The following is a 26,409-nucleotide window of genomic DNA, read 5'->3' as shown; positions in this document are numbered from 1 at the left end:
ATAACCTAAAAGGCTGGCCTTACCCTCATAGTCTCCCAGGGAGTAACACCAACTACTTATTCCTGCTATATTGATACCATAACATGGTATCTCGATTGTTCTAGAATCTACCGACCTCACATCAGTTGTGGTCTTCATGGCACGACCGTCATCCTCGTCTACTCCGTAGGCACAAGGGGTATGCCATCATTGGCATATAGGTATCCGTAGCAGGCAACAACATAGTGTCTCCAGTCCATGCTCAGCGTCCCACTATGTACTCTGCTTTGTGAGATCACCGGCGAGCTAACGCAGGGATCTCTCGCGTGATGACTTGTTCACTGATGTGTGAGGTACTGAGTAGATCCTGCAGGAAGGTACACTTTCATGAGCCACCTAATTCAACGTCCAAATTCATCGCCACTGTAAAGTGGGTTGGCATACAACCGTGTAGATTCGTAATTCATCGAAGACTGCCATCCTTACTGCAAGAAGTCTCCTGTAGGGCAAATGCCAATGTAGCGGATCTCTGGGAACGGTGTCACCGATCATGTCTTACCACTGCTGAGAGTTACAGATCTCCAATTGGATTCGGCACAGCATCTGACACGATCAGTAGGTGATAAGCAGGTTCGGTCAGACGAAACAACAGCCTGCCAAGTCAGCCAGGAACAAGACTGAACCAGCAACAATTCATTAGCGTTTTCTTTCTAAAGGACTGACTCAGGGCACAGAAAATCATGTACTCTGTAGGTGCACAGGACCTGCTCTGGTACTGCAACTAGACCCAGAAGGCCGTGGCAGGTTATCTATGGCTGCTTTCTCCGCACGAAAGACCTCGGAGAGTACGGAAAATCGACTCCGTAGTGGAAGTAAAGCGTCTCGGCCGCAGGCTTGCAGCACCTTTCCTGCACTTCCGCATTCCGCATACGAAACGTCAGCCGTCCATTTGCTGAGTCTCAAGTACGGTGACAATCACCCCACTTGACAACCAGCTATTTGGGTTGGTGACGATATACTCCGTGATCCTCGGCGTCTTTATGACACTCGATCTGGTTTGATATTCATAATATGAAAGGAATAAAGGAGTTGCCTGCTTCCAGAGGAGGATGACGTTTGCACTGGAGGAATATACGTACCGACCCGGTTGGGTAAAGAACATGTCGATCAATTGCACCGCCACGTCTCTTTGCTGTCGGTAATTGAAGGAAGCATCTCCCCCCCTAGCGGGTCTGGAAGATTACCATCATACCGCACCAGAAGTACGTACCTTTGGTTACTCCTTCCAGGCTAAGCCTAATCCCCTCGGAAGGTCCGACAGTTATCTTGAAGTGCCGATGGTCTGTCATTCTTTTAAAAATTGCAGGCGAATTTTCAGAACAAATCTCCATTTTTAATTTTCACAGAAGGGCTGGCTTGGTGATGAGTTGTTTGTTGAAAAAGCAATCTGACCGCTGCCTGGCTATACTCGGATCGCCAATGCAGACCGTACAGTAGGTACTAGGCACACTCTCAGTCTTGGATTATCAGGACATCCGCAATGGAACGAATCAGGGTGAAGATAGGGCGCCTGCAGGGTTATCGTCTTTGGGTTATCCCTTCGACCACCAGCCGTCTACATCATTTCGAGCTGCAGACTATGATGTTATTCCCTGGGGCGGAGTACTCCGTGCATGGTGTAGCACGATGTAATGAGTGATCCAAGATGCATAGAGTGAAATCCAGCCGGTATGCCTGTCCAAGGAAAAAAGCTGGGGTAACATGCAGGGAAGACCCGAATGAGTATAGCGAATCGAGGAATTGCTTGACTTCCCGAAAACTGCATTAACCTTGGAATTCGCTGGCTTGGTTATCGCTATCTAAATGTTGGAGCACGAAAGCGAGAGGAACACATACAAAATACTGTGGCAGCTTACCCAGACAACCGGAGGGACGCGACACCGCCGATTAGGAGAAGTATGGAGTCACACCCGACAGCTCCGACTCTCTGGGGGCGCCCACAGGCTTCTAGGCTCTCTCCGACTATGGCGACGGTAACTATGGTGTCGACGGGAGCTCGTTTATTGCAGTTGTAGAATGGACAATGTTACTAGTACTATCACGAATCATATTAATCTTGCATGGCCTCGAACTGTAGGAGGGGATTTTGTTTACTTTTTGACTTTTTGCATTTCCCCCTTTCGAAATCGTTCGGAAGATAAGCCTGCGGAATATAGAAGAAGGCTAAGGTAACGCAGTCTGACGACTGACAACTATTCAGTACTTAGGCTACTAAGATACTTACTGCTACGCAGCCGAAATGGACCGAAGAACTAGTTAGGTCGACTCTTAATAGCAGCAAGAAGGGAGCTCGATTATTACAGGGGAGGAAATTGGATGAAGCTTGACTGGGCTGAATGCCTGGGAAATACATAGTCGTAAACACGGGCCACGACAATACGTAAGTGCCACTGATACCCGTAGGTAATGTCGATTATTACTGCGTTTACCCTGTCATTAGTCTTCAGCCACGGTGGCTTCGACGGAGAATGAAGGCAGACCAAACTAGGCAGCTAAGTAAGCAGCAGCATTGTACGAAGGAGCCAAGCTGGGGTCACGAGCGAAACCAAAAACGTTGCCTGATAAAAGGAGGGAAGTAGATGGAAGAAAAAGGAGATGACACTTGTAGAGAGATAAATAAGATGAAAAATAAATGAAAATGAAAATGAAAGAAGAAAGGGTGTGGAAAGATTATCCCGATTTCTCTCATCCTGGTTGGCCCATAAACCATTATTAAAATTCCAATGCGATACAAGCCATCAAACTGTACTGTGTCCTACTGAGGAGACTGGGAAAGCATATCACGTCATTCCCAAGTATGAAACTTTTTTTCTTTTTTTTTTTTTTTTTTTTTTTTGTCTTTTTTTTTTTTTGGCCTTTTGTTTTCTAGTAGCCATCTACATACAGTAGGAGAGAGAGACCGCGAGAGAGAGAGAAATAGAGAGAATCATCAATTAATCGAATCACATGAATGGGGAGATTGAGGGAAAGGGGAGAGTGTGTGGGAAATAAAAATCGTCATCATGTGAATCAAATCAAATCAAAATAAAATAATAAAAGAACCAACTGGCTTTCACAGCCACATAGCATTTTCACCAGGAAAGATGGATGGGGCTGGGCCAAATGTCGCTTGCCAACCGTTTCAGGCCCTTCTAGTCTGGGTTTGGTCGGGTTCCTTTCCTTAGTCACCTACTTTTCGGGAACAGGGAGCCTCACCTGAAAGGACGGGGGGAAAACGAAAAGAACTGAACGTCGCCCAAACGAAGGAGGAGCCAAAAGCCAGCCCTGGGGCCAACCGCCGATAACTGACCCATACACACGCCAGCAGCAAAGCAGCAGCAGTACCAATCCAGCTGCACCAAGCATTGTCTCTCTTTCTCCTCTCTCTCTCTCTTTCTCCCTCTCTTCCTCTTCCATCCTTCTATCAACAACCTTCTCCTCCTTTCTTCATTATTGTTCCCCTGGGAACTTCCTCTTTTTTTTCTCTCTCTTTCTTGCCATTCTTTCCTCGTAAACTCGTTTGTTGGGTTTATTACTGGAAACTCTTGGCTCGCCCATTCACCCTACCTTTCCCTCCCTGAATATTTTAGTCCGCGCCCGTTGCGCCTACGACTCCCCTGCACCGTACGTGATAACCCTTTTCCTCGGGCGCCTGACTTGTCCCTTTCTCTACTCTCAACTTCCCCCATCCACACACCCCCATCCATCCACTCCTGCAACAGCTTCCCACCTCGCTCGTTGTTGTTGTCCACTCTTTCACCCACATCATCCCCCTTTATTTCTATTCAACTCACCTTCACCTACCTCCCTTGCTAATCCTCCACGCTTTGAAAGATGGCTGAAATCCGCCGCAAGCTCGTCATCGTGGGCGATGGTGCCTGCGGTAAGACTTGTCTTTTGATGTGAGTACCCTCCCCTTCTTCCATTCTTTGCTGGGTAGGGATCAAACAGCGAACTGACTTTGGCTTCTTCTTCGACCAGTGTCTTCTCCAAGGGTACCTTCCCTGAGGTTAGCTTCCACCGACCCTCCTGGCCTGATCCCTAATGCCGTCTTTCCAACCCCCCCATCGTCAATCCGAGTTATCTGGATAGCCTTCCGGTCAAACACTCCGCTTCTATCAAACTGACCCTATTACGCTTTAGGTGTACGTCCCTACTGTGTTCGAGAACTACGTCGCCGACGTAGAGGTCGATGGCAAGCACGTCGAGCTTGCCCTTTGGGATACGGCTGGTCAGGAAGATTACGACCGTCTCCGTCCCCTCTCATACCCTGACTCCCATGTCATCCTGATCTGTTTCGCGGTTGACTCTCCCGACTCCCTCGACAACGTCCAGGAGAAGGTTAGTTCTCCGTCACATGCCTGGTCTCCTTGGCGGGCATATGGGCAAAGATTCTGCCCTCCAGGTAACTAACATGATTACAGTGGATCTCTGAAGTCCTTCACTTCTGCCAGGGACTTCCCATCATCCTCGTTGGCTGCAAGATGGATCTGCGCCATGACCCCAAGACCATTGAGGAGCTTCACAAGACCTCCCAGAAGCCGGTTACCCCTGAGCAGGTATGTGGCACACGACCAAGAGGATGCATTATCCCTTGAGATAGCGGCTAATATGCGATTAGGGTGAGGAGGTTCGCAAGAAGATCGGTGCTTACAAGTACCTTGAGTGCTCTGCGCGCACCAACGAGGGTGTCCGCGAGGTCTTTGAGGCTGCCACCCGGGCTGCCCTATTGACCAAGACGCACAAGAGCAAGAAGAAGTGCACCATCCTGTAAACTAGTTTTCTCTCCTTCGCAAAAGGTCTGTTTCATGCGGAGATTATATGAACGGATAAGCGTCTCACCTTTGGTTTTCTACTATCTATTTAAGAGGGGGTCATTCCGTTGGCGTGTTCCACTATGTGTGCCCGGATGCGAGTGTGGATAATGTTCAATCACGGGCACATGAGCTTCATGGGATATCTGGCTATGCAGTTGGTCGAGTTTTTCTATTTTGCAGACTTGATTTGATTTTCTAGGGAGGCGTTGTCTTCATAACCTCGTGGGTTTTTTCTTCTTCTTTCCTATCGGTTCCAGCACTAAATAGGCGCCCAACGGGACGGTTCTCGGTCACTATGGCAAAGAAGGGCGCCAGGTTGCCTTCGAAGCAAACGTCCTCGCTACGCGCGAGTACTGCATGCAGATCGGAATTGAGCATTTGAGGATTGCGTTCGTCTCATGTCTCTCCTATCAGTCAACTCTCTCGAATGGATCCGGTCCAAGGAAAGAAAAGGAAGTTGAGAATCGTTATCCCGATTCTCTCTTTGTACGGATTCCCCTCAGCACAGTCTTATCCCCAAATCTGTTGTTTTCCCCCCTGTTTCGGTTAAAGAGAATGCATGGAATTTGTCGTTGGCTTGGTTTTCTCCTACATGTTCTGCAGCCTATCCAGTCGACCTGCACTGCATCATGTTCTATCGTCATGGTCTCCGAGCAGACATGAGGAATATCTAGCACCTCTATTAAGTTACTATTTACTAATCCACCATTTTCTCATACCCCTTTCTCGTATTGTGATCCTGTTGCGTATGCACTGCGTATTCTCCCAACCCAACCATCTATTTTAGCACCCGTACTTTTCGACCTATACCAGTCCCATTAACCACCCTAATGGACGAGTGGTACGCATACTACCTCAAATAGCAACACTCCATAGCCTAATGTAGCGATATTCGGTAGCCTACAGACAGGGAAGGGGGGTGGACAGACAGCAAGCCAAGGGGATGCAAATCCACCGATAGCTAGCGTCTATTGATAGTAACACTAGCCGAACTAGATAGAAGTCAAGACGTAAGTCAACCACCACCCATCATCATCCCCCATCTATATATGGAAATTGATAGAGAAAAACAAGGAATAGATATATATATATCAGCGAAGCAGAAGATAAAAGGTGGTAATATAGTAGTCAGTATGTGATAGAAATAGAAAAGACGTTGTTATGTGGTATGTAATGAGTTCGTTCAATTTCAATCATACCATACATACATACATACGGGCAGTTCTGTATGTGACTTACGGGACTAATCTTTTTCAGGGGTAACAAACTATCTACACACTGTGTACCTAGGTTCCAATTCCCTACCTAACTACTATCTATGAGTAATAGATAGTAGTGGATATCGTTCATCTTTCAAGGTTTATGTATGCTTCATAAGTGGATGCTGATAGACAACATAATCATGAGCTACTTTACTAAGTAGTACTGACTTTCAGTACTAGTTTCTGATTTGTATATATTGTGAATACAGCTTAACAAGTTCAAATTGAACATGAATTATTGCAACAAGGCACGATGAGCCATACATGGAGGGTCTACTTCAATATGTCTCATGCTCTTTCTTACCTCATGTCATGCATTGTGTGAAGCGTCTCTCATATATTATTTCCTCCTCGCTTTGTGGTAGGTGGGTTTGATCTTGTGGGTATGATCTTCGTTGAGTGGATTGGTAGTGAATCGTCTTCGGTCTCTAGTTACAGTTGCTATTCTCTTTCATCTGATTGGTTCAGTATTCAATGTATTGGAGGTAGTGGCACCTATCAGTGTGAATGATCTACTATATTCACTGCAGATAGTGACTATCAAGTAATACCAAACGAGCCTCTTTATTGGGTCGTAAATGTAATAAATATCATCTCATGTCTTATCTATTCAAACTGAGCAGATTCTCAATATATCGTCTTGCGTCCAGGCCCAGCCCTTCGACAAGTTTCCCCGGTCCTGTATCTGTCCGTGATGCCTGCAATCCCGGCGACGAAGCCCCGCCCAAATCGCGGAAAAATCGAGTGCTGCTACTGTTGCGTGCGTGTCCGGGTGGAGAGACGGAGTCACTGGATCTGCGGACGATAAATGCTTCCTGATGGGCATTATTAGTGTCCAGCTCTGTGTTGGTCTGGACGCTGGCGTTGGAGGCCGTGCTCCCTTGTTCTTGTCTAGAAGGTTCGGACATTCGGATCCACACGATCCACCAGCCGCGACTGGTCTTGCAGGTCCTTTCGACTTCGAGGGGTCGCGACCGGGTTTCGAGGTGAGTGCTTAAGAGCCGGTGGTGAATATTGAGGCTCTCCACGCGCGACCATGGGTGTGTGGCCGGATCCCGGGGTTCGTTGACGGTAGACCCAAGGTCTGGTATGTTTGGGATCGATGATCGGATCGTCAAGTTTGTTTGGTCATAGACTAGGTTGTAGACGGGCTGGCTTTTGCCGGAAAATCGCTTGTTGATGTCGAGGGCGTTATCAGACATGGAAATGCGAAGTTCTGCGGTTGCAGGTGATGTTGAATTGCTAAGAGGCTTATGGAGTGGGCTGAGTTGGTGTATGATACTCTGATATAGTGTCGGATCGGATAGAGTCGGGGTTGCGGGGTCAAATAGAAATGTATATATGAACGGTTGATGCTGTAAATCTCTTAGCTCTGGTTGTAAGGTTGTGGGATGGGGGGGAGGGCATACAACGTAGACTACTGCTTGCAGTTCTGTTAAGCCTTAGGCGCAGCTGGTTAGCTGTGGACGGTCTAACCATGTATTGAACCCCTCACCTGCTGAAACTTGCTCTGAAGACTCCGACAATTGAATGTGCAAGCGTCTATGATTTATGTTATCAGATAGGCTGGTCTGATTGTCCGTCGGGTCAGCGCCTTCTTGCAAAGCTCCGACCCGATCGTCACTATCAGAACGCAGGCCAATGAGAAACTTTCCACGGCTCTGGATCTTTTTGCCATCATCGGGCTGGGCGGCCTCTCCGTCAATGGTCCCCGGCGCATCAGTGGACAAGTCTGTCTGTTTGTTTGGACTCATTGGCCTATCTTCTCGCTTTATAGCTTCGACCCGCGGGTGCGGGCTGGCTGTTCCTGACGAAACCCCCCAAGACGAGCCATAGCCAAGAGTAAGATACTTCACAAACGTCTCTGTCCTGAATCCCATCCAATCGTTTCCTCGCTCACTTCCTACTGGTGAGCTCTCGCCACTGGTATGTGAGCTAGACTTTTGTGGAGCCTGCGGAGACTCCGCTGTCCCTACCACGAGTGGAGGTGGTATACCTGGGGAAAATGGGCGATCGGGTGTCCCAACCCGAGGATCCGTCACCGGTTGCTTGGTGGGATCGCTTCCAGCCAGTCTGCTGCGGTGCTTTCTTCGCCGTTTTCGACGACGTGGTGAGCTCGGGTCTTCGCCTACTCCGTACGCGTCGGCGCCGTATCTATATATCGATTCCATCCATTGTGAGATTCGCAAGAGGGATGGCCTAGAGACTCCTCCTATTCCCGAGAATATGACGCCATCTGCTGGCCTAGGGCAGGCTCCTGAGCCAAGCCATCGGTCCTCGCCGTCAACTGTGTTCAGCAAATCTCCAGGTCTGTCATTTGCTGCCGGATTCTTATCAGAGGACTCAGGATCACCGAATCGTGAGACAATTAAGTCCAGGAGACCATCTGTGCGGGCAACAAAGTCCTCTAAAACTTCCCTCTCCCCACTTCCCCACTCTTCTTCGCCGACGCCGATTCCGAGTTCACCCCCAGCTGAGAGCTTGATGCCGTTGTATATGTCAACAGCAGGGTTTCCACTTAACAGAACCTCCCAGGTCCACGAGAACCTCCACCAGAAGTTTTCGATGAGAGCACAGAATGTGGGTCTGCCAACACGGCTGTATAAGGCGTCAAGTGTAGAGTCGTGGTGGAGGAGAAAGACGGAGTGGGCTCGACGCAGTTGTTGAATTAGTAAAGCAGGAGGAGACATCTCCCTTGAAGAATAGCTGAATGAAGGATACGCGGCATCGCGTTGAGAGGAAGATGTGCTAGGTTGATCAAGTGGAAGGCGAGTTAGGTCGACAGACTGTAATATGCTCAGCAGCTATTGATGTGATGCTGTGGCGCAGGTCTACCTACAGCTAGAATCCACCAGTCCTTTTCAAGCTCATGTAGGATAATTTGCGACTTTTCGGTTTCCACGTAATCGACTGCTTTTCCTTGCGAAAAGTTCCTAGGATCATTAGTACAGCGTCGGTTTGCAGTAGGTTGATTGTATAGCAAATCCCACCTGGCAAAGCCTACCATGCCCTGAGCCAGTCCTATCTGTCGCAGTATCTCATTCCAATAATCGTTGGAGTGTTGGTCGCCATCCTCTGCCGCGGAGCCTTCACGTCGGCGCGATCGACTCGAACGAGACGTATAGAAGACGACTTGGTCGCGGATTGTCTCGTCGGTCGGACCGAGGCGGGGGTTGTATATAGCGAGAAACGACAGTTGGGCAGGAACCACTGACGCTAAATCATTCTCCGGCATTGCACCATCGAACCGTGAGCTCCAGCTCACAGTGAAGCAGTGCAGTTGGGTAAGAAATACTCATTGTCGCCAGACGGACTGGAGTAGTGGGCGGCGGTGACATCACGTGGTGGAGATGGGAGGTCGGCGAACTTGCCGGAGCTGCTGTGGATGCGACTGTGATTGTTCCGTCACCCGCACATCGCTGCCGCCAATTGCTGGACCATGTTTCTCTTGCGGGGGCCGGGAGCTCTCTGTGTCTACAGACGAGCCGGTCTTTTCCCTTCGTTGTCACGTAGATGCCTTGCGACGAAGGCCTACGAGCCACTTCGGATTCTCTTTTGCGGATCCGACGATTTCAGCATAGCTTCGTTGAAAGCTCTCCATGAAGAACATGTCAAGCGACCGGATCGGATTGCCTCAATTGATGTCGTTTGCAGACCAGGAAAGAAGGTTGGGAGAGGATTAAAGCAAATCCGCGAGGGTAATGATCTGGGAAGGCTTGACAAGCGTTCGCGCAGCTGATTATTTCTATCTTGCAGTTCCCATCAAAGCGGCCGCAACGAACTTGTCGCTCCCGATCCACGAGATAGATACTTTTCGGGGCTGGACGGTAACTCACAGCCGTTGATACCTGCTGTGGCTACGTGCTGACGCTATTAGCCGCCTATGCTACCAGGAGGTCCTATAAATCTGATAATTGCCGTCTCGTTTGGGCTGTTCGTACCTCCGCGGCTTCTCAACGGCGCGAAGTATGGAGGTCTAAATGTCCACCCATCATTACTCCCCGAGTATGCAGTCGCAGTTGACCCACGAACGGACCCCGCTAACCATCATTGAAGCTTCCGGGGCCCTGCGCCGCTACATCATACCTTGTTAGCCGGTAGAACTAAAACCGGTGTTACCCTTCAGACGCTCCATCTTAAGCACTTCGATCATGGCACGATCCTAGCGCAGACTCCAGCCCCCGGCTTCGACATTCCCAATCCCGATACGTGCACGGTACCCGATTTATTGAGCCTGGTTTGTCCGAAGGGCGCAGATATTCTCGTTAAGGGTATACGGGAAGGACTCTTCGTCCCTCCGGTGGAAGATGCAGGCTGGAGAGCCTCTGAAGCAGATGGTCAATTGGTTCATGCGGCCAAAATTAAGCCCGAGGACCGGCATATAGATTGGGAAAGTTGGTCCTCCTTGGACATCAGCAGAAGAAATCGCGTTTTGGGTCCCCTCTGGAGCAAGGCCCTGGTTGCCAACAACGCTTCCAGTGAAAAACCTTCTTTTCAGCACCGGCGAGTTATCTTCACTGAATTTGAGGAAGTAACACCACTCAAAGGCTGCGACAAGTTCTCCGTCGTCCCAGGCTTGCCATTCGTGGATGGCGCGCATCCCATCGATTCTACAAAGGGGAAGGGCGTCTACGTGTTCACGCGAGATGGGAAGCTCATCAAAGTACACCAGATGAAGGTAGAGGGGGAGCCGAATGCCGACGCTCTTCGCGCTGCTCTCAAGGCTCGGATGGTTGGCGACCGGACATTTTACTCTGGTGAAGTGGGCTATACACCGTTCTACAACCCTCTCGTGTAGGAGAATGGTGATAAAAGTAAACTGATCTGTGTTCTATATTGCTAACGTCGTGATACCAGCTCTAGCACACTCAATATTTACCCGTTCCTGTCCCCAATGCCATTTCAGAAAGTCTACTCGTAAGGCTCCGCGTTTGCTCTATTTGAAGGAGAAGCCGGAATCTGAAGAGTTAGTTTGGTTGTAGACAACAAAAGCAAGAGCACTCACCGATTTGTATCTCTTGCCCCGTCATAGATGTGTTCTGCGCAAGCATGACATATGCTTGAGCGGCATCTTCAAGCTCAGGCTGTTCATGACCTCGTTAATAGGCGGAAACCGTGCAGGGGTTGATCGATAGCCTTACCACTTTCTTAAGGGCTGTCTTTGCCGTCCACCCCTCGATTGCTTGGGCAGGGAAGCGCTGACCCTGTGGTTCACATTAGCTCTACCGCGATCGAGTTGCACTACAACTGCAATGGGGCTACTTACCCATTCAGTCAAGAGAAGGCCCGGAAGCACCGCGTTCACGCGGACCTTGCTACCTTGAGTGTGTGCGAGACATTTCACCATGTGCAGTCCTGTTGCTGATGTTAACAGGGGTGCGAAGTCTTTATTGCGGTATGCTTACCTCCTGCTTTTGTGATCGCATATGGCAAGCTGCTTCCAGTTGGCGTAACGGCCTGTCTCGCGGATTAGCACTTGTGCATCTTACCGTTTGCCCTTCGTAGAGGACCTACCGCAATAGATGAGGTCAGGAGGAACACGCCACCCTCAGGGTTTGCGTTGAACGTGGGCAGTGCTGCTTTGAAAAGATAAAAATGGCCCTTTATGTTCATTGACCAGCACTAAGGAATCCGTTAGCCTTGCAAACCACAACGACCCTCCTTTAACGGGTTCACCCCCATTGTGACACCTACTCTATCCCATTCCTCGTCATCCATAGCGTCCAAGTCACCGAACTTTGTCATCTTGGTCCATCCCTGGCTACGCGTTCAGTCAATCTTGTTCACTTGCTGGCACGGACCGGGATAGTAGCGACTCACTGCGTTCGAAACAATGATATCCAAGCCTCCCAACTGATCAATGGTGGTTTTGACAACGTTGACGCAGTCACTCTGAAGTCCGGCATCCTAAGTGATACAACCACGATATCAGTCCAGCAGTCCGTCAATCTCGCTCGACCCAACCTACACCTTGTATAGTAATAGCCTTGACCTTGTAACTCTCTCGAAGTTCCGCGGCCAGATTCTCAGCAGCGTCTTTGCTCGAGGCGTAATTTATGGCGACATTGCAACCTTCGGCAGCGTATTTTTGGGCTACAAGAGCACCCAGCCCTCTAAACATCACATATGGTCAATGGATATCCCAATGAGGTAAACACAGCGGGGCGAGAGAACATACCGTGAACCACCCGTGATTAGAGCAACACGATTGCGCAGAGAATACATGATTATATGGCTAGATAGGTAATTGAACCGATAGAAGCAGATCTAGCAGAGCTGAGCCGAGCTGAGGATACCGAACTAGTAGATAAGTACTTGTGACGAAGCGGGGTCAATCGGGACTTATGTCGGCGGCGCTCATCTAATGCCCGCGGAACCCTCCGTCCTACGTGTGACAGACGGCCTTTTTTGTCCAGGTGCAGGGGTGGTGCACTAAATTGCGTTTTCTACTATAAGGTTCAGGATTACTGCTGGAGTTCCAATCATACTCAGTACAGGGAGTATAGCCATAAGCATTATTCTTGTGCAAGACCTTTCATTTCCCAGATCACTGCAGCCAGGTACAATGCAGAAGAAATGAGGGGAGCCAACCTTACTGTCCCCATACCTCGGTTCGGCCCCTCGATGTGGTCCCGCCGCCGACTGATCGCCCATAGGGCCCGACAGCTTGTAGTTGCTAGGAAACATGATGGATGACCCGACAGTCTATTACAATGTTCAAGGGGTATCATGTACAGTATGTCTATAGGTACAGGTAAAGTTCAAATCGCAAGTCACCAGAAAGCAATCGAAGTATCGAAGGCCTGTAAAACAGGAAATACACCAGACACTCAATCCATGAGTGTACCCACGTATTCTGTCTCCCTCATTCCCGGCCACGCCTTCTTGCCTGCTAATGCGGGCCACTGCACCAGGAATCGATCTGTCAGAGGCAACAGGAGCTTACCCGACAAACTCAATGTCGTCACGCGAGCCCACGATTCTACGAAGATTGTGCGCAGCTGGTAGGTACCCGGCGCTGGCACTGGCGCTGTCACAGAGTCACTTTCTGATGTCCTTCTTTCGGGTGCAAAAGGAGAAAAGGCCCCGCATAAGAACAGCCATAGACGAAGAAGCCGGGCGGCCACGATAACACAAACCGCGGTGGCAGGGCCATTGGTGAGAATAAGGTCCGGATACGGAGAAGGTAGATGCGGCGCTGTATGAGATTGCCGGGTCTGATCCGGATGAAGACCACGCAGGACCAAGAGACAAGACCAGAAGGAGTTGAGTGTAGAGAAAGGCGCAGTCAGGTAGGATTGGTGTACGCGACGGGCGCGGGGTACCGTAACTATGGTGTAGGAGTCTGGTGATGTGGTTTTGGCATTGGCATTGGCATTGACATGATGACTTATATGGGTTGTTTCGAACTCAACGGCTTTTGTCGCGCTGAAGTTGTCTCCGGAGCTTACGATATAGGTTCGATGAGTGAATTTGGACGGGTCTAGGTTCATCCGCCGGAGCATGGAGAACATCTCGGCTGTGTGGCCACCGCTACCGAGAACGACTAGGAGATGGACGGGGCAGTGTTGTGGGCGCCATTTGGGAACTTGGCTGTTTTGTGATTTCGCGAGGGCGTGGCCGAGAAGCTGAAAGTTATTGAGTGGGTGGATTAGCTTTGGTTGTATGGGGGGAAATGATGTGCAGGGTATTGCTTACAATGAGCGTAAATATGCAGATTATGGCAGCAGAGCCGATAGCCAGGAATAGGCTGGTCCAGGATAGCCATGACTCCATGGGATGCAGAGGTTGCTGTATGTATTATCTGAGATGACACGGCGATGTGTTATTGAGGATGTGGCAGGTTTGAAAGTTGTCGCAGTTGTCGCATGCGGCCGGCGGAACGAATGAACTCTATGTATATAGTGACAGCGCATGAAAAGGCGGAGACTTCCTCGAACCTTTTCAGACCATCCCCATATTTACCACAATAGCAGCGCAGTGACAAGTGAATGAGGAGTAGTTGTTGCGGGGGCGGTTGATGCTTGGGGATCTATCTGGATGCTGTATAACTATCCAGGCACGTGGTCCGTGCTAGTCTCGGCGATTATTTTGGTGTTGTCGTCTTAACTCCTTCCTCAGATTTCCCCCCATCGTCCATCCCCATCCTTATCTCCATCGCCATCAATGTCCACCTACAAGGCTTGAGATGGCTTCCTTGTTCGCTAAGCGATTCAAATGCTTTTATTGCGGGCGTCGCTCGGCCCACTCAGACAGCGATACTGCCCGCAAATGGCGCTGCAAACATTGCGAAGCCGTCAACTACCTGGATGAGGTAAGTCCCGTGTTTTGTAAATTCAGGCGTCAAGCAAGATCTTAAGTACTGATTGCCTCGGCTTCTGCGCTTCAAAGAAAGGAGAAATCACGGATCCTCCCGCTGCAGAAACGAATCCAGATGTCTACGGTCCTGGGGCATCAAGCCCGCCTTTCGAATCCACCGACTTTACAGCCTCCAGCTTGTTCTGCGCCCAATGTCTTCGAAACCAACATCTCTTCACCAGCGCTCTGGCGTCTTACTTCCCATCGTCTGACGATCCGAACTACAGCGCATATGAGAAGGAGTACCCAAAATTTCGCAAGAACCTAGAGGAGCGTTATCCGCAGGTATGCGTCAAATGCGAGCCCAGAGTGAAGCAACGCATCCGTCAAGCAGGATATGAAGCCAAGTCAGACCACCTGAGACGCATGATGGACCGGAGTAAAGCTGGGAGAGCGGCCCGGCAAGCACGTCGATGGAACTGGAGGAACCTGCTGGTTTTGGCTGGTGCTCTGGGTTATTGGATTAGTGTTGCTGGTCAACTTAGCTGGAATGTGTGGAGTGCTTTGACTGTTGAGGAATCGGAACCGCTGCAGGACCCCGATTCCCCCTCAATATCGCCATCTATTGCCTCTTGTGTGCCCCTTCTCTTCGAGACACGCCGTGTGCCGAACCATTGCTCGATGGATCTGGCACCGTACGCTGGTCTTGCGCTGATTGCGGGCATCCTGTCTATCTGGTGGAACCCGAAATTGCGATTGAAGGTTGAAGGGCGAGGCGGTCGCTTCGTCAAATTAGGAGAATACTACCAGGTGCAGCTCATTATCTTGGTGGTGCGATGCGCTTTCTGGGGCGTCCTCAGGGATCCGTCATCAAGTGGACTGCCACCAGACCTGCCACCAACATTGCATCTCTTTATGATCTTCTTCACGATTATGGTGAGCTAATCAGCCGACAATATTTATCTGAGCCCAGCGTACTAATACTGTCTCAGTCTGTTGTGGTCTCTCGACGCATAGTGCGCTACGACACCCGGCCATTGGTAGACTGGACCGATGACGCGCCCGCAGCCACGCCAAACCGCAGAACCGAAGCTGCTTCTTCTCCGCCCACTACATCTGCCAGACAGGAGTTTTCGACTCCAAGCTCCAATCTCCGGCAGCGCACCTCTCGTTTCCCTCTTGAAAAGCTGGGCACCCCAAGAGCAACCACACCGCGGGCAGCCCTCGAGACCCCAAGCATTCCCACGCCACCCCCGGAATCGGATGATATGGACTGGACTCCCTCTGTGCAGCACGAACTCACACCGACAGTCAGTGTTCATCAGAGGGATCAGAAGTCCGTGCTCGATGGGCCGATGCCTTTCTATGGATCCGTGCCTCCTGCACCACAACCACCCGCATGGAGCCTGCGCAATAAACCCGCTCAGCGTGTGAAACCAATCGAACAAGTCGTTGAACGCAATCCATTCCACCGCACTCCTACTCAAAACCTCCAGTGGCATCGGAATCAAGGCAACCCAGACTCGGTGTTTGCGCCTCCCAAGTTCTTCCCTGTGAGCGACCATGCTGCGACTACCGGACTCGAAAGTTTGTTTGACCGAACCTTCACTATCAAGTCGCCTGAGGACGAAGAAGATAGCTCTTGGCAATCTCGTCATCAATCATCGAACTCACACTCTCGCCAGTCTGCCAACTTGCGGGGTTACTTTGTGTGCCAATATCTTCGACTAGGCCTGCTACTAGTCTCACTCGCTGCCTGGGTCCTCTCACAGTATGATCGCTTGTCAATCCCAGGGAACTATGTAGAGGTGGCCTCCTTGGGCAGTGCTAGCCTGATTGCAGGATTCGCTCTTTTGGAGGCCCTCAAGCAACCTATCGTGCAGTGGAACGGCATGGAAATCCTTGTTTACTTTGCGGAGCTTGTGGCGGCTGTCCACCTCGGCGGGAACCTTCCGCGAGTCTCAATTGAGCGCCATTACTTCGATAGATACGGCCAGCTACTTCTGGTGTTTATGGCGGCCCAGGAGGCGCTGGGTCTGCTCTCGCTATACAATCTAGTCAAAGCAAGCAGCACTGGTCCGCAGCCACAACAATCGGGGCATAACTCGCCATCAAATGGCGAGAATTTCGAGCATTCTCCTCAACCTGCAATCGATAACCAACCTTTGCAGTCATTCTCTTCTCAGCGGTCTGCGCCGCCACTTTCCTTCTCCTCCACCGTCCCTACCTCTAGCTTTGCGACACAATCGCCAGAGCCATACTACTCTCTTGCACCCTCCCCATACGACGGGTCCTCCAGCAAGGATCACAGCTTCAGTCTCAAAAGCCTGAAAGGGAACGATTCCGACGCCTCAGATTATTACGATCGAGATTCAGACACGGAGACAACCGTGACTACCGCAACGACAGCTACTAGCAACACGGTCCGGAACATCCGGTACGGACGGGCCGCCAGCGAAGCGATGTTCTCGCCGCGACGAACCGAGCTGGGTCCAGGAATTGGGGGGTTGAGTCTCGAAGATAGGCCCTCCCGGCGAGTCACCCGGAGCCAGTCGAAACTCCAAGGTGAGGGCTTTCGTCGGTTCCCGACTCGGGGCCTGAAATAGGCCTCATTCTGTCTTTCTTCTGCATTTGTTATAGTTTTCTTTCCTGTTCTTCTACTTTCGCATTCTGTTCCTGAGTGCATCATCTTCAGCGCTTGCACTAGAGGAGTTGGGTTAGCTGTACCTTGACTGTATTCAACCTGTTCATACGTGGATCGCATATTATGGGGGTTCTTGTACTTTTCTATTCCTGTTCTTCGTTTCCTTTCGCCATCTTCGGTCCTCGTGGGGATTATTTCGGGTGTTTGGGGGTGTGTACATAGCAAGTAGAATACATACGACTTATGAATGATGACTGGATACAATACAACGTGACTTGTCCCAAGGTGGTTTCTGTAGCGTGTCGAGCTGTTTTCATCTTGTCTGCACACCATGGGTTCTTGTGAGTTAACTGGCCAGTAACTACCGGTTGACATTGCGTGATTGTCAGCAGCTATTGAATGTTTCAAACCCAAGACAAGATTATTATAACATATTATAGTGAACTGGGATAAACAGAAGGGATAGCACATATTGTAAGTCTTCATACATATCAGCAGAGTAGTATACATAATGCTACACAGTAGTCTATAGCAATATAGTAATTGTTGTTGTACATGAAAAAAGATGATGCAATATGAAGAGGATGATCTCGTATCTAGACCCACCCAAGCTTAGTCGCAACAAACCTAGCGAGTTCCTCTATAGTAGCTGCATCCTCTTCCGCCCCCAACTGTTCGTATAGAACTTCCTTCCAGTGGGCCGGTCGGATCTCGTGAAGCTTACGCCCCTTGAGTGCCTCCTGCAGCCGGGCAGCTTGCTCCGAGCCGACGGAGGAATCGGACGAGACGGAGATGTGGCTCTCCAGGATTGCCCCGTGTTTGAGGCGGAGGAACACACGTGTCTGCGATGTTTGATTAGGTTGTTAGTATAGATTATTTTTGCTTACTGATGCCAAGAGGGGGAAAGCGCCGTCTTACAGAAGGAGGTAAGGATGATGGAAGGGCGGGGCGTTCGCGAGGATCCTCTTCCACGGGGTAAGTCGAGAAGATGAATTGGGGTGTTTGCGTGTATTTCCATTCCAGCGACTGTTGCAAATTTTCAATACGGTGTTAGTTTACGGTTATTTGGCCTTCGACTCGTCGGATTTCCAGCAGCAACTCACCCGTAATTCATCGATTCCTTTCTTGATCTCGGGCTCTTCGTAGCCTTGGGCTTCTCCTACAGCTCCGACGACCCAGTCGTCTCCTGCATATAACTCTGCGTCGTGGACGTAGGCACGCTGCGCGCGGCGCACAGCATCTGGGCTGGTCTGGTATAGCTCTGCAAACTCCGTCATGATATTGGCGATCACGTCTTGGATTCCAAATGGGATGGAGGCATCGGCGAACACGGACGACACATTGGCGACCGGAGATCGCACACTTTCCACGCCTTTGGCCTTGATGTAGTCCCGTGCGGGCGACCGTAGGAACGAACCGAGGGTGTTGATGTTGGGCGAATCGAGGAGACAGGTGCCGTGGTGAAGCGCACGGTGTCGCGTAAGCTTGAATGCTGAGCCGGAGATCTTTCGAGGTTGAGATTGCCCTTCATCGAGGGACATGACGATGTCATGACGGTCATTGACGCTGGTAGTGGTTGCTCCGACACGGTGCAATGCGCGCACGACCATCTCCGCATGTTTGTTGCGTGTGAATGTCGGTCGCGGGGAGATCACGCTGTAATTGAGGTTTCCCTCATCGTGGAAGACGGCACCACCGCCAGACCGTCGTCGGACGTAGAGCGCATCTTCGGTGTCATTGTAGGAGTGGATTCCGTGCTCCGCGGTTCCGCGGTCATTATGTAGCACTCGGAGGTTGGTCTCGAGCCATGGGTTCTGATTGCGCCCGATTACCACGCACGGCCGGTTGATATATAGAAAGAGGATGTTCGAGTCTGCCGGCGCATGCTCCAGCAGAAAGTGTTCGATGGAGAGGTTCACGTAGGGATCGGTGGAGAGGGATTGGTAGATTTGATGCTGGGAGGACTGGCGACTGGCGAGCTGGGCGAATTGGTCGGCGGAGAATGAGGAATTCCACCGCACGGCATTAGAACGCGGGCTGGATCTGGGATGGGGAACTCGGAGCGACGATAGCCAGCATGTTGCTCGAGAGGAGTAGAGACGCATTGGGGGATTTTAGAGAGCTGCCGAGCAACTCATGGCCGATCCAGAACACGCAAGACAAAAGAATGAGGCCGAGAGGAAGGGGAAAGAGAAAGAGAAGATGGTGACAATACTGTAAGTATCATCATAATGCAAGATACCAGGCGTACCTTCAAAACAGACCGAACGGTACCTACAGTGGGAAAGGATGATTGGCCAATGGGGGCCAAGGAACAAGGCCGATCTCGCCGGGAGCTAAACCGCACACGATCAAAGTGGCAGCCCGACGTGCCATTCCTCTCTCCGAGACTCCATCCAGACTTCACTTTTCTTCCGTCTGCCCCTCGCTTACTTTTCTCCTCCTCTTCCTTTTCCCTTCTTTCTTCTTATTTGGTCTCGTTCTCCCTCGATATCCTTTCTTCTTCGACTCCTCTTCCATCCATCTCCTACAGATCCCACCTGCCCTTCTCCCTCCGAACCCTATTCATCAATTGAAACCGCCCGCCATGTCGACGTGGGGTGATTACTTCCGGGTCACCACGTAAGTCTTCTGAGTCAGCCCCAGTCTATGATGATGGTGACATCGCACACCATCACCACCACACAGGCATAAACACCTCTGTTCATATACGCCCACATACTAATCGCATTGTTTCTCTTCTCAGTTATGGTGAATCGCACTGCCGCTCTGTCGGCTGCATCGTCGATGGCTGCCCCCCAGGAATGGAACTCACCGAGGACGACATCCAGCCCCAGATGACCCGCAGACGCCCCGGTCAGAGTGCTCTGACGACGCCTCGTAATGAGAAGGACCGCGTTGAAATCCAGTCCGGAACGGAGTTTGGAGTTACCCTGGGAACTCCGATTGGCATGATGGTGCGCAACGAGGACCAGAGACCCAAGGACTACGGCAACAGCACCATGGACCTGTACCCCCGCCCCAGTCACGCCGACTTGACCTATCTGGAGAAGTACGGCGTCAAGGCCAGCAGCGGTGGTGGTCGCAGTAGTGCCCGTGAGACCATTGGTGAGTGAACCGCTTATCCCCAGACGGAGTCCCATTAACACAGTTTTTCCCCGGTTTCAGGCCGTGTGGCTGCCGGTGCCATCGCCGAAAAGTACCTGCGCCTCTCGCACGGCGTCGAGATTGTCGCTTTCGTCTCCTCTGTTGGCAACGAACACCTGTTCCCTCCTACTCCCGAGCACCCTACTGCCTCCACCAACCCTGAATACCTCAACCTCCTCAAGACCATCACCCGCACTACCGTCGACGAGTTCGCGCCCACCCGCTGCCCCAACGCCGATGCCGCCGCGCGCATGACCAAGGTGATCGAGCAGTTCCGCGACAACCACGACAGCATCGGCGGTACCGTCACCTGCGTTATCCGCAACGTCCCCGTCGGTCTGGGTGAGCCCTGCTTCGACAAGCTCGAGGCCAAGCTCGCCCACGCCATGCTCAGCATCCCCGCCACCAAGGGCTTCGAGATCGGCTCCGGTTTCGGCGGCTGCGAGGTCCCCGGCTCTATCCACAACGACCCCTTCATCGTCTCCGATGTCCCGACCCAACTCGGCCCCAACACCACCACCAAGCAGCGCCTCACCACCAAGACCAACAACTCCGGTGGTATCCAGGGCGGTATCTCCAACGGCGCCGACATCTACTTCCGCATCGCCTTCAAGCCCCCGGCCACCATTGGCCAGGCCCAGAACACCGCCACCTACGACTTCGGTGAGGGTATTCTCGAAGCCAAGGGCCGCCACGACCCCTGCGTCACTCCCCGCGCCGTCCCCATTGTCGAGGCCATGTCCGCGCTGGTCGTCATGGACGCCCTGATGGCTCAGTACTCCCGCGAAAGCGCCAAGTCTCTCCTGCCCCCGTTGCCCAAGACCCTGCCCACTCGTCCCACTCTCGGCACCAACGGCCACAGCGCATAAGTAGGAAGTGGTTTGATTTATTCCTTTTCTTTGGGTTCGGGGTCTCCAAAATAAAATATCACGATTGGCTCTTTGGGGATCGGTCTACGCATGCGGGGTTTTCTATCTTTTAGAATGCAGTGACGTACGTCATGTTCAGCTGATGTTGATGTCTCAAGTCAGAAACTCAACTTAATGACTTTTTCCTTCTTTTTCTGTTTCGGTATATTATATCACCTTACCTTTTTTTTTTGGATTGTGTTCGTATAGATCTCTCGGTTTGGCTTTGTTGCTTTCAGAATCAAAATGGCGTTCGACGTTCGTACTATAACAGATGAGTCTTGGGTTTAACAACCTCGGTTATTATCAGACAGTAATGACTATCTAGTAACTAACTATTTGACGTATTCAACTTCAAGTATCATTCAAATTCATTCATATTCATTCGACTCGTAGCTCGTAAGTTCCACGACCTCATCGACATCGTCCAATCCATCCAGCCATTTGCATGAAGACAAGAAACGAAGAGAAAAACATGGACTATCAGAATAGAAAGGCAACAACGAACATGTAACGAGTGGAGTATCATATCATATCAAACAAATCAACAACCATAAAACCCACCTTGTACAAACCTCGTATGTAATATATGTATGATTGTGGGTATGTGTGGATAAAAGTATGTATCAACAAATTTACTTCATCGCATACCACCCATCCAAAAGCGATTCACAGGAGGCAAAGGAGGATGAAAAAAAACTTATGACTGCAAAATCGAGAGCCCAGGGAAATGGAAAAGGAAGCAAGCACTGCTCACTTCGCGGCATCACTATTGCTTCTGCTGACGGACTTCTCGGAGAATGTGTCCAGTTCGCCTGCGGTGGCGTTGACGACGCGGAGTTTCTCCTTCGGTACGGTGAAGGTTACCTGGACGCGACGGCCTTCTGCAGCACCTTCCACGTCCCAATCGTCGTCACTGTCTGGATCAAGGTCTAGAAATGCGCCTAGGGCGGTGTCATCCCGTGTGGACCGGGCCTGGGATTCCATATTGCGTGAGATTCGGTTGGCTGCGCCCCAGTCTTTGGCTCCTTGTTTGCGTTTGAAAAGTTCGGCTGATGCGCTGACGGAGCGGCGCGGAAGGCCGTAGCCTGTAGAAGTTGAGTTGGGACCGAGAACTGTACTTCTGCGGTCTATGCCAGAGGCGAGGGGCGCTGTGGTCGGATCCGAGTCGGTTGCTGGGCGTCTCCGCGTTAGGGAGAGCACTCTGCGAACGTTGTTGCCGATCCATTCAGATGTGCGTTGCTTGGGGAATGTGGTGGGTTTGGGGAATAGATCGAGTGGGGACGTCGGTTCAGGGTTGTCGCGGAGAAGATGCTCGCCTTCAGCTTGTCGAAGGGAGAGGGAGGTCTGAGCGGTGGAGTAGGAGTCAGAAGAGTAGCGCTTTTCGAATGAAAGCGCTGCACTGTTCGGTCTGCTGCGGGCTGGCTCCCGACTAGGGATCGAAATTGTAACAGATTTTTGAGGTGACTGGCGCCCACTGCTTGGTTGACTCGCGGGGTAGCTAAAGTTGGCCATGCGAGGTTGAGGGATCGATTTTGCTGATGTGGAGGAATCGGAGAGGTTTGAGGATGTCCGTTCATCCTTATCTGACGAAGAAGGTATGTCTCTGTCATAGCCAACTCCGGCCATGTAGTCGGACGGCCCGGCCGAGCCACCAGCATATGAGTCTCCGCATACGGTCGTGCTCAAGGGTGTCAAGATTGTTGACTCGGCCCGGAAATTGTCAATTGTTTTCTGCATGGGAACACCCACGGCGTCTTTCGCTTCATCTTCCTCACGCTCATCGATCGGGTGGATATCACCCGTGGCATCACTCCTTCTGTACTCGCTGTATTGCGTAGGGGGGCGATACATTCTCGCGCTCAGACTAGAACGACCTGTAGTTGTAGGACTAGGATCCCCGAGCAGACCAGTGCTTTCTGCGACTGCATCCCCTGTATCCTGCCAACTAAATGGTCGCCCAGATCCACTATTGCCCATCCAAGGGTAGTCACTCCTCCCTTCCGTCTCCTTCATGGAGGGCTTGTGGATACTGCTCGCCATAAAAGGCTCCCCTTGACCCCAGAAGTGGGCTCTTTCTGCCCCCAAGGCTAGCTTGCGGAGCTCCTTATCTCGCACGTGGCGCTTTTGACGCCTCTTCCAAAGGAAGAATAGGAGGATAGCGAGGCCAGCAATGACAGGAATTCCCAGTCCAACACCAACTCCTACCCCAGTTTTCCATGTTTTTGATGAGCCAGAGTGGGAGGAATCCTGTTGACTAGCAATGGAGTCAGGATTTCGGTAAGTTGAGACCCATTCCTCGGAGGTGATATTATAGAGATAGACCTGTGAGTTGGGCTGGGATTGCTTGGCTGAACGCTTCGACGAGGATGACGACGACGACTGTGGTATAGTATATCCGCCTGCCACCATCATCACACCACCAGGCAGCATTGTTGCCCCATGCCCATAAAGACCGCTTCCTCCTGTGGTCTCCGTATCCCCAGTTGAGAGTACCCTCCAAGTCCAATCACCAGAGCCTCCATAGGTTTCTCCTAGTTCCAGTATGACTAGCTGCGGTTGAGCAGCAATGCTCGTGTTCCCCACCCAGCCTCCGTACACGATGACCTTGCTGCCATCCGGGGAAAGAACTGCCGTATGCCCCGATCTCGGCTCTACCGTGGCAACATCCCTCACAGCAAGCTCAGTCTTGTAGGAAGCAGAAGTAATATCAACTGTCACGAAGCTCCAGCTATTCTGGGGTAGAGAAAACACCGCAAGCTGCGACATATTGATGAATGCATCCTGGGTTTGGCCACCGATCAGGAGAAAATCCTGTTGCTGGCGCACCTCGCCGCTCGATGAATATGCATAAGTTGCTTGCAACGGAGTCACGGTAAAGCCGGCCTCTGCAATCGGGGGTGCGCGATTGCCGGTGGTGGATGCATCATAAGCATCGGTCCTGCGGGATCCGGATGGCTCAAGGACCACCATGGACTGGGAGTAGTTGGCGCCACCCATCCAATTCGTTTCTGAGGCATTCGAGAAGGGGCACATCCCGCCAAAAGCGTAGACGGAGCTGTCAGAGGTATTGGTGGAGGCATATGCGAACCCTGCTGAGAGATAGTTCGGTGCATCCACGCTGTCGCTTGACTCGCTTTCCTTCACAGAGAGCTTCTCCCATGCCCCATCTCCAATCGAGCTGTTGTTGTCCGGCGTAAACTGCCACAGCTCACCCTGATCCAGGGCTTTCTGGCAATCGCCTACATACATCTTGATCACTCCATGCTGGTCGATAACAGGCACAAAGGCAGGCGACTGAGAGTCGAGTTGAAAGGGCAATGGGTCCATCAGGATATTGTAACTCGGGCTTGTTGTATCGACGTCACCTGATATATCCCAGGTAATGAATTCGGTGGAGGCATCTTGACTCGTACCGGTGGATTGCAGCAGGTAGGCGAACGATCCATTGCTAGTTGAAGAGTAGAAGAGCTGTGAGGGAGTGTATGGGACTGCTGTGGAAGCCGGGCTGGCGAAGAGTAGGAGGACAAGGAGCGTTGGCACCACAGGGGCGCCAACAGCCCTGTGCATTCCGTGTTTCCTCGAGAGGCATTCATCCATGGGGGATTAGCAAGAGCTTTGAGATGCGTCAACAAGAATGCGGCAGTCTGAGACTGACTGCGATGCATCTAGAGCAGCCGTCGATCCTTAGCTCGTTAGCACGACTCAGCGAAGGCGCGTCTGGAGGCCAGACCGGCCGGCATGAGACGAGGCGGTTGGGGGGCGACCTGGATCAAACGAGGTTTCTCCTTGAAGGTGTTGTTTCCAAGTAGTTGCAATTAGAAGGAAAGAAGCAATCCCGAGGCAGACGATAGAGGGAGTAGAGTGAAGTGAAGAGCTAGGCGAGGAGGGAGTAATATTGACAGGGGAAAGAGAGCGACAACAGGCTGCATCTCAATTACGGCCGATCGGGGCCGATTCTAGATGATCTCTAGAGGGGCCGGCAAGAAGATTTGATTAAGGTCATCGTCATTGCTAGCGGACCCTCCCAAGCTTTGTCCAGTCTGAAGCGGAGGCCTGGAATTACTGAGGGGCTGGGATGATGAATGAACCGTCAACACGGGCGGTTGCACTGGCAACCTGGAGGGGCGAAAGCACTGCATCCCATGGGTGACGCGTGAGCATCAGCGCAAGGTCCTTGCTAGATAGTTAGAAGAGAGGAGGGAGGACGAGGTCATTGATTGATGAAATTGATGATGATGATGGTGGTGGTGGTTGTTGTTGTTGGGTCGGGCAATTTGTCTCCATTCTGTAGATAATCAATTGACAGGTGCCAGTTGACCTTATCGATATGGAGTGAATGATGGCATGCAGAATAAGTGAGACCGACCATGTGGAGAAAAGTGAAACACGGCGATCCTCTAAAAAGGTTGGGCTGGTAGATGCTAGTTCAAACGGCTACAGGAAACTACGAGAAGATGTGTGGCAGCTGGTAGTAGAAGATGGTGATGCTGGTGTCTGTAGTCTCTTCTTACTCTATCTTGTATACTGACTTGCAAGTTTGGTGAATCTCAACCACAGTCTCAATTGTTGTGATTGATGTTGTTGATATTATATTGCAGTGGGGCCACCCAAGCAAGAAGTGAAGGGAAGCTCAATTTGCGTTGGCCTGCCAACTGCAACAATCAACAACATCTCTTCCATATGAAATCAAGGTAAAGACTTTCATGTGAATCATTGCCCCCCCGCCTCATTCCATGCCTGAACCCCAAGACTACTATCTACTAAACACTACCAGAATACCTGCTATCTACTTTCCAGATACAAAGTCGATACGCCTTACCCGGTCTCATCCTCGTGGGGCTCCTGCGGGGCGGCATCTTCACGACGAACAAGTCAAAACAACTTGAAGAAGCAAGACACCAACTTTCAACCACCGCCTTACCTGGGCCTTCTGGAAAGGCCCAAGGATCCACTACCAAATCAAGGTCCGGTGAGGTTGGCCTGACTCAACTTCCTGATAGAGGTTGGTGCTGATGCTCGCACTGCTGCTGCGAGATCTATTTGGCCACTGTGAGTCTGTGCGCTCAGTTCCCAGTCGAGATTGGATCTACTTGCTGGATCGCCTTTGGTCATCCTCGCGCTCAGACGCCCTCTCACTGGTCGGAATTCATCAACGTTGTTTGATATCCGGCCGAACTGACCAGCCTTCATCACAGTCAGGCTGATCACCGTGGCGAGATCCGCAACCCAACTATCCATTACCGCTGGTCCTCCCAGACCATAGTTTTCTTGACTCATTACGCTCAAGACACCCATCCACGGACTGAATATCC

The 26,409-nt window shown here is 51.2% G+C and overlaps 11 protein-coding genes across 11 annotated transcripts; 4 read left to right on the top strand and 7 right to left on the bottom strand.

Annotated features, from left to right (window-relative positions):
* Positions 1-1,244: 1,244 nt before the first annotated feature.
* BDQ94DRAFT_146150 (uncharacterized protein) lies at positions 1,245-2,448 on the bottom strand. The gene is made up of 2 exons (XM_026766781.1): positions 2,134-2,448; positions 1,245-2,074 (listed from the first exon to the last, which is right to left on the bottom strand). Exon 2 carries the CDS (start codon positions 1,802-1,804, stop codon positions 1,625-1,627), a length of 180 nt encoding a protein of 59 aa, XP_026625005.1. The 5' UTR covers positions 1,805-2,074; positions 2,134-2,448; the 3' UTR covers positions 1,245-1,624.
* Positions 2,449-3,852: 1,404 nt separating this feature from the next.
* Positions 3,853-4,792, top strand: rho1 (Rho family GTPase RHO1; the record flags this gene model as incomplete). The annotated part of the gene is made up of 5 exons (XM_026771810.1): positions 3,853-3,920; positions 4,000-4,027; positions 4,162-4,359; positions 4,443-4,577; positions 4,640-4,792. 5 exons carry the CDS (start codon positions 3,853-3,855, stop codon positions 4,790-4,792), a joined length of 582 nt encoding a protein of 193 aa, XP_026625004.1.
* A 1,882-nt stretch (positions 4,793-6,674) lies between these two features.
* On the bottom strand, positions 6,675-9,370 carry BDQ94DRAFT_146146 (uncharacterized protein). The gene is made up of 5 exons (XM_026766780.1): positions 9,088-9,370; positions 8,937-9,030; positions 7,593-8,883; positions 7,507-7,529; positions 6,675-7,452 (listed from the first exon to the last, which is right to left on the bottom strand). Exons 1-5 carry the CDS (start codon positions 9,330-9,332, stop codon positions 6,700-6,702), a joined length of 2,406 nt encoding a protein of 801 aa, XP_026625003.1. The 5' UTR covers positions 9,333-9,370; the 3' UTR covers positions 6,675-6,699.
* A 166-nt stretch (positions 9,371-9,536) lies between these two features.
* On the top strand, positions 9,537-10,895 carry BDQ94DRAFT_160328 (methionyl-tRNA formyltransferase; the record flags this gene model as incomplete). The annotated part of the gene is made up of 4 exons (XM_026769200.1): positions 9,537-9,795; positions 9,854-9,924; positions 9,975-10,102; positions 10,154-10,895. 4 exons carry the CDS (start codon positions 9,537-9,539, stop codon positions 10,893-10,895), a joined length of 1,200 nt encoding a protein of 399 aa, XP_026625002.1.
* Positions 10,866-12,389, bottom strand: BDQ94DRAFT_53784 (SDR family NAD(P)-dependent oxidoreductase). The gene is made up of 10 exons (XM_026776008.1): positions 12,276-12,389; positions 12,066-12,210; positions 11,918-12,004; positions 11,792-11,854; positions 11,612-11,719; positions 11,503-11,554; positions 11,364-11,452; positions 11,239-11,301; positions 11,103-11,181; positions 10,866-11,056 (listed from the first exon to the last, which is right to left on the bottom strand). The coding sequence occupies exons 1-10, from the start codon at positions 12,320-12,322 to the stop codon at positions 11,034-11,036; spliced, it is 756 nt and encodes a 251-aa protein (XP_026625001.1). The 5' UTR covers positions 12,323-12,389; the 3' UTR covers positions 10,866-11,033.
* Positions 12,390-12,731: 342 nt separating this feature from the next.
* BDQ94DRAFT_146141 (glycosyltransferase family protein) lies at positions 12,732-14,085 on the bottom strand. Its single transcript, XM_026766779.1, has 2 exons — positions 13,796-14,085; positions 12,732-13,725 (listed from the first exon to the last, which is right to left on the bottom strand). Exons 1-2 carry the CDS (start codon positions 13,871-13,873, stop codon positions 12,928-12,930), a joined length of 876 nt encoding a protein of 291 aa, XP_026625000.1. The 5' UTR covers positions 13,874-14,085; the 3' UTR covers positions 12,732-12,927.
* Positions 14,086-17,304, top strand: BDQ94DRAFT_53779 (uncharacterized protein). Its single transcript, XM_026776007.1, has 3 exons — positions 14,086-14,411; positions 14,489-15,331; positions 15,388-17,304. Exons 1-3 carry the CDS (start codon positions 14,286-14,288, stop codon positions 16,999-17,001), a joined length of 2,583 nt encoding a protein of 860 aa, XP_026624999.1. The 5' UTR covers positions 14,086-14,285; the 3' UTR covers positions 17,002-17,304.
* Positions 17,305-17,333: 29 nt separating this feature from the next.
* On the bottom strand, positions 17,334-19,224 carry BDQ94DRAFT_180092 (putative lipoate--protein ligase). Its single transcript, XM_026773543.1, has 3 exons — positions 18,143-19,224; positions 17,958-18,065; positions 17,334-17,881 (listed from the first exon to the last, which is right to left on the bottom strand). Exons 1-3 carry the CDS (start codon positions 19,142-19,144, stop codon positions 17,636-17,638), a joined length of 1,356 nt encoding a protein of 451 aa, XP_026624998.1. The 5' UTR covers positions 19,145-19,224; the 3' UTR covers positions 17,334-17,635.
* Positions 19,225-19,443: 219 nt separating this feature from the next.
* On the top strand, positions 19,444-21,255 carry BDQ94DRAFT_53769 (bifunctional chorismate synthase/riboflavin reductase [NAD(P)H] ARO2). The gene is made up of 3 exons (XM_026776006.1): positions 19,444-19,661; positions 19,786-20,147; positions 20,208-21,255. Exons 1-3 carry the CDS (start codon positions 19,627-19,629, stop codon positions 21,053-21,055), a joined length of 1,245 nt encoding a protein of 414 aa, XP_026624997.1. The 5' UTR covers positions 19,444-19,626; the 3' UTR covers positions 21,056-21,255.
* A 592-nt stretch (positions 21,256-21,847) lies between these two features.
* On the bottom strand, positions 21,848-24,694 carry BDQ94DRAFT_171650 (uncharacterized protein; the record flags this gene model as incomplete). Its single annotated transcript, XM_026771809.1, has 1 exon — positions 21,848-24,694. The coding sequence occupies one exon, from the start codon at positions 24,692-24,694 to the stop codon at positions 21,848-21,850; it is 2,847 nt and encodes a 948-aa protein (XP_026624996.1).
* A 1,122-nt stretch (positions 24,695-25,816) lies between these two features.
* Positions 25,817-26,311, bottom strand: BDQ94DRAFT_146132 (uncharacterized protein). Its single transcript, XM_026766778.1, has one exon. The coding sequence runs from the start codon at positions 26,285-26,287 to the stop codon at positions 26,057-26,059; it is 231 nt and encodes a 76-aa protein (XP_026624995.1). The 5' UTR covers positions 26,288-26,311; the 3' UTR covers positions 25,817-26,056.
* Between the last annotated feature and the right edge of the window lie 98 nt (positions 26,312-26,409).

The sequence above is a fragment of the Aspergillus welwitschiae genome (genome assembly GCF_003344945.1).
Source record: "Aspergillus welwitschiae strain CBS 139.54b unplaced genomic scaffold BDQ94scaffold_21, whole genome shotgun sequence".
In the NCBI taxonomy this organism is placed as follows: domain Eukaryota; kingdom Fungi; phylum Ascomycota; class Eurotiomycetes; order Eurotiales; family Aspergillaceae; genus Aspergillus; species Aspergillus welwitschiae.
The sequence above is the reverse complement of the archived record's forward strand: the minus strand, read 5'-3'. Positions and strand labels throughout refer to the sequence as shown.

Bases quoted from the DNA above. Each gene is read 5' to 3' on its own strand.
- BDQ94DRAFT_146150 (XM_026766781.1), bottom strand. From the start codon at position 1,804: ATGCAGTTTTCGGGAAGTCAAGCAATTCCTCGATTCGCTATACTCATT.
- BDQ94DRAFT_146146 (XM_026766780.1), bottom strand. From the start codon at position 9,332: ATGCCGGAGAATGATTTAGCGTCAGTGGTTCCTGCCCAACTGTCGTTT. The intron at 9,031-9,087 runs GTGGGATTTGCT...TAATGATCCTAG, and splicing joins GGCATGGTAGGCTTTGCCAG to GAACTTTTCGCAAGGAAAAG. The intron at 7,453-7,506 runs GTATGCCCTCCC...AGAGATTTACAG, and splicing joins TGCAAGCAGTAGTCTACGTT to CATCAACCGTTCATATATAC.
- BDQ94DRAFT_53784 (XM_026776008.1), bottom strand. From the start codon at position 12,322: ATGTATTCTCTGCGCAATCGTGTTGCTCTAATCACGGGTGGTTCACG. The intron at 11,555-11,611 runs GTAGGTCCTCTA...TCCGCGAGACAG, and splicing joins TCCTGACCTCATCTATTGCG to GCCGTTACGCCAACTGGAAG. The intron at 11,453-11,502 runs GTAAGCATACCG...CATCAGCAACAG, and splicing joins TGCGATCACAAAAGCAGGAG to GACTGCACATGGTGAAATGT.
- BDQ94DRAFT_146141 (XM_026766779.1), bottom strand. From the start codon at position 13,873: ATGGAGTCATGGCTATCCTGGACCAGCCTATTCCTGGCTATCGGCTCT. The intron at 13,726-13,795 runs GTAAGCAATACC...AATAACTTTCAG, and splicing joins TCTGCATATTTACGCTCATT to CTTCTCGGCCACGCCCTCGC.
- BDQ94DRAFT_53779 (XM_026776007.1), top strand. From the start codon at position 14,286: ATGGCTTCCTTGTTCGCTAAGCGATTCAAATGCTTTTATTGCGGGCGT. The intron at 14,412-14,488 runs GTAAGTCCCGTG...TGCGCTTCAAAG, and splicing joins CCGTCAACTACCTGGATGAG to AAAGGAGAAATCACGGATCC. The intron at 15,332-15,387 runs GTGAGCTAATCA...ATACTGTCTCAG, and splicing joins TGATCTTCTTCACGATTATG to TCTGTTGTGGTCTCTCGACG.
- BDQ94DRAFT_180092 (XM_026773543.1), bottom strand. From the start codon at position 19,144: ATGCGTCTCTACTCCTCTCGAGCAACATGCTGGCTATCGTCGCTCCGA. The intron at 18,066-18,142 runs GTGAGTTGCTGC...AATTTGCAACAG, and splicing joins AAGGAATCGATGAATTACGG to TCGCTGGAATGGAAATACAC. The intron at 17,882-17,957 runs GTAAGACGGCGC...CAAACATCGCAG, and splicing joins CATCATCCTTACCTCCTTCT to ACACGTGTGTTCCTCCGCCT.
- BDQ94DRAFT_53769 (XM_026776006.1), top strand. From the start codon at position 19,627: ATGTCGACGTGGGGTGATTACTTCCGGGTCACCAC. The intron at 19,662-19,785 runs GTAAGTCTTCTG...TTCTCTTCTCAG, and splicing joins GATTACTTCCGGGTCACCAC to TTATGGTGAATCGCACTGCC. The intron at 20,148-20,207 runs GTGAGTGAACCG...CCCCGGTTTCAG, and splicing joins TAGTGCCCGTGAGACCATTG to GCCGTGTGGCTGCCGGTGCC.
- BDQ94DRAFT_146132 (XM_026766778.1), bottom strand. From the start codon at position 26,287: ATGAAGGCTGGTCAGTTCGGCCGGATATCAAACAACGTTGATGAATTC.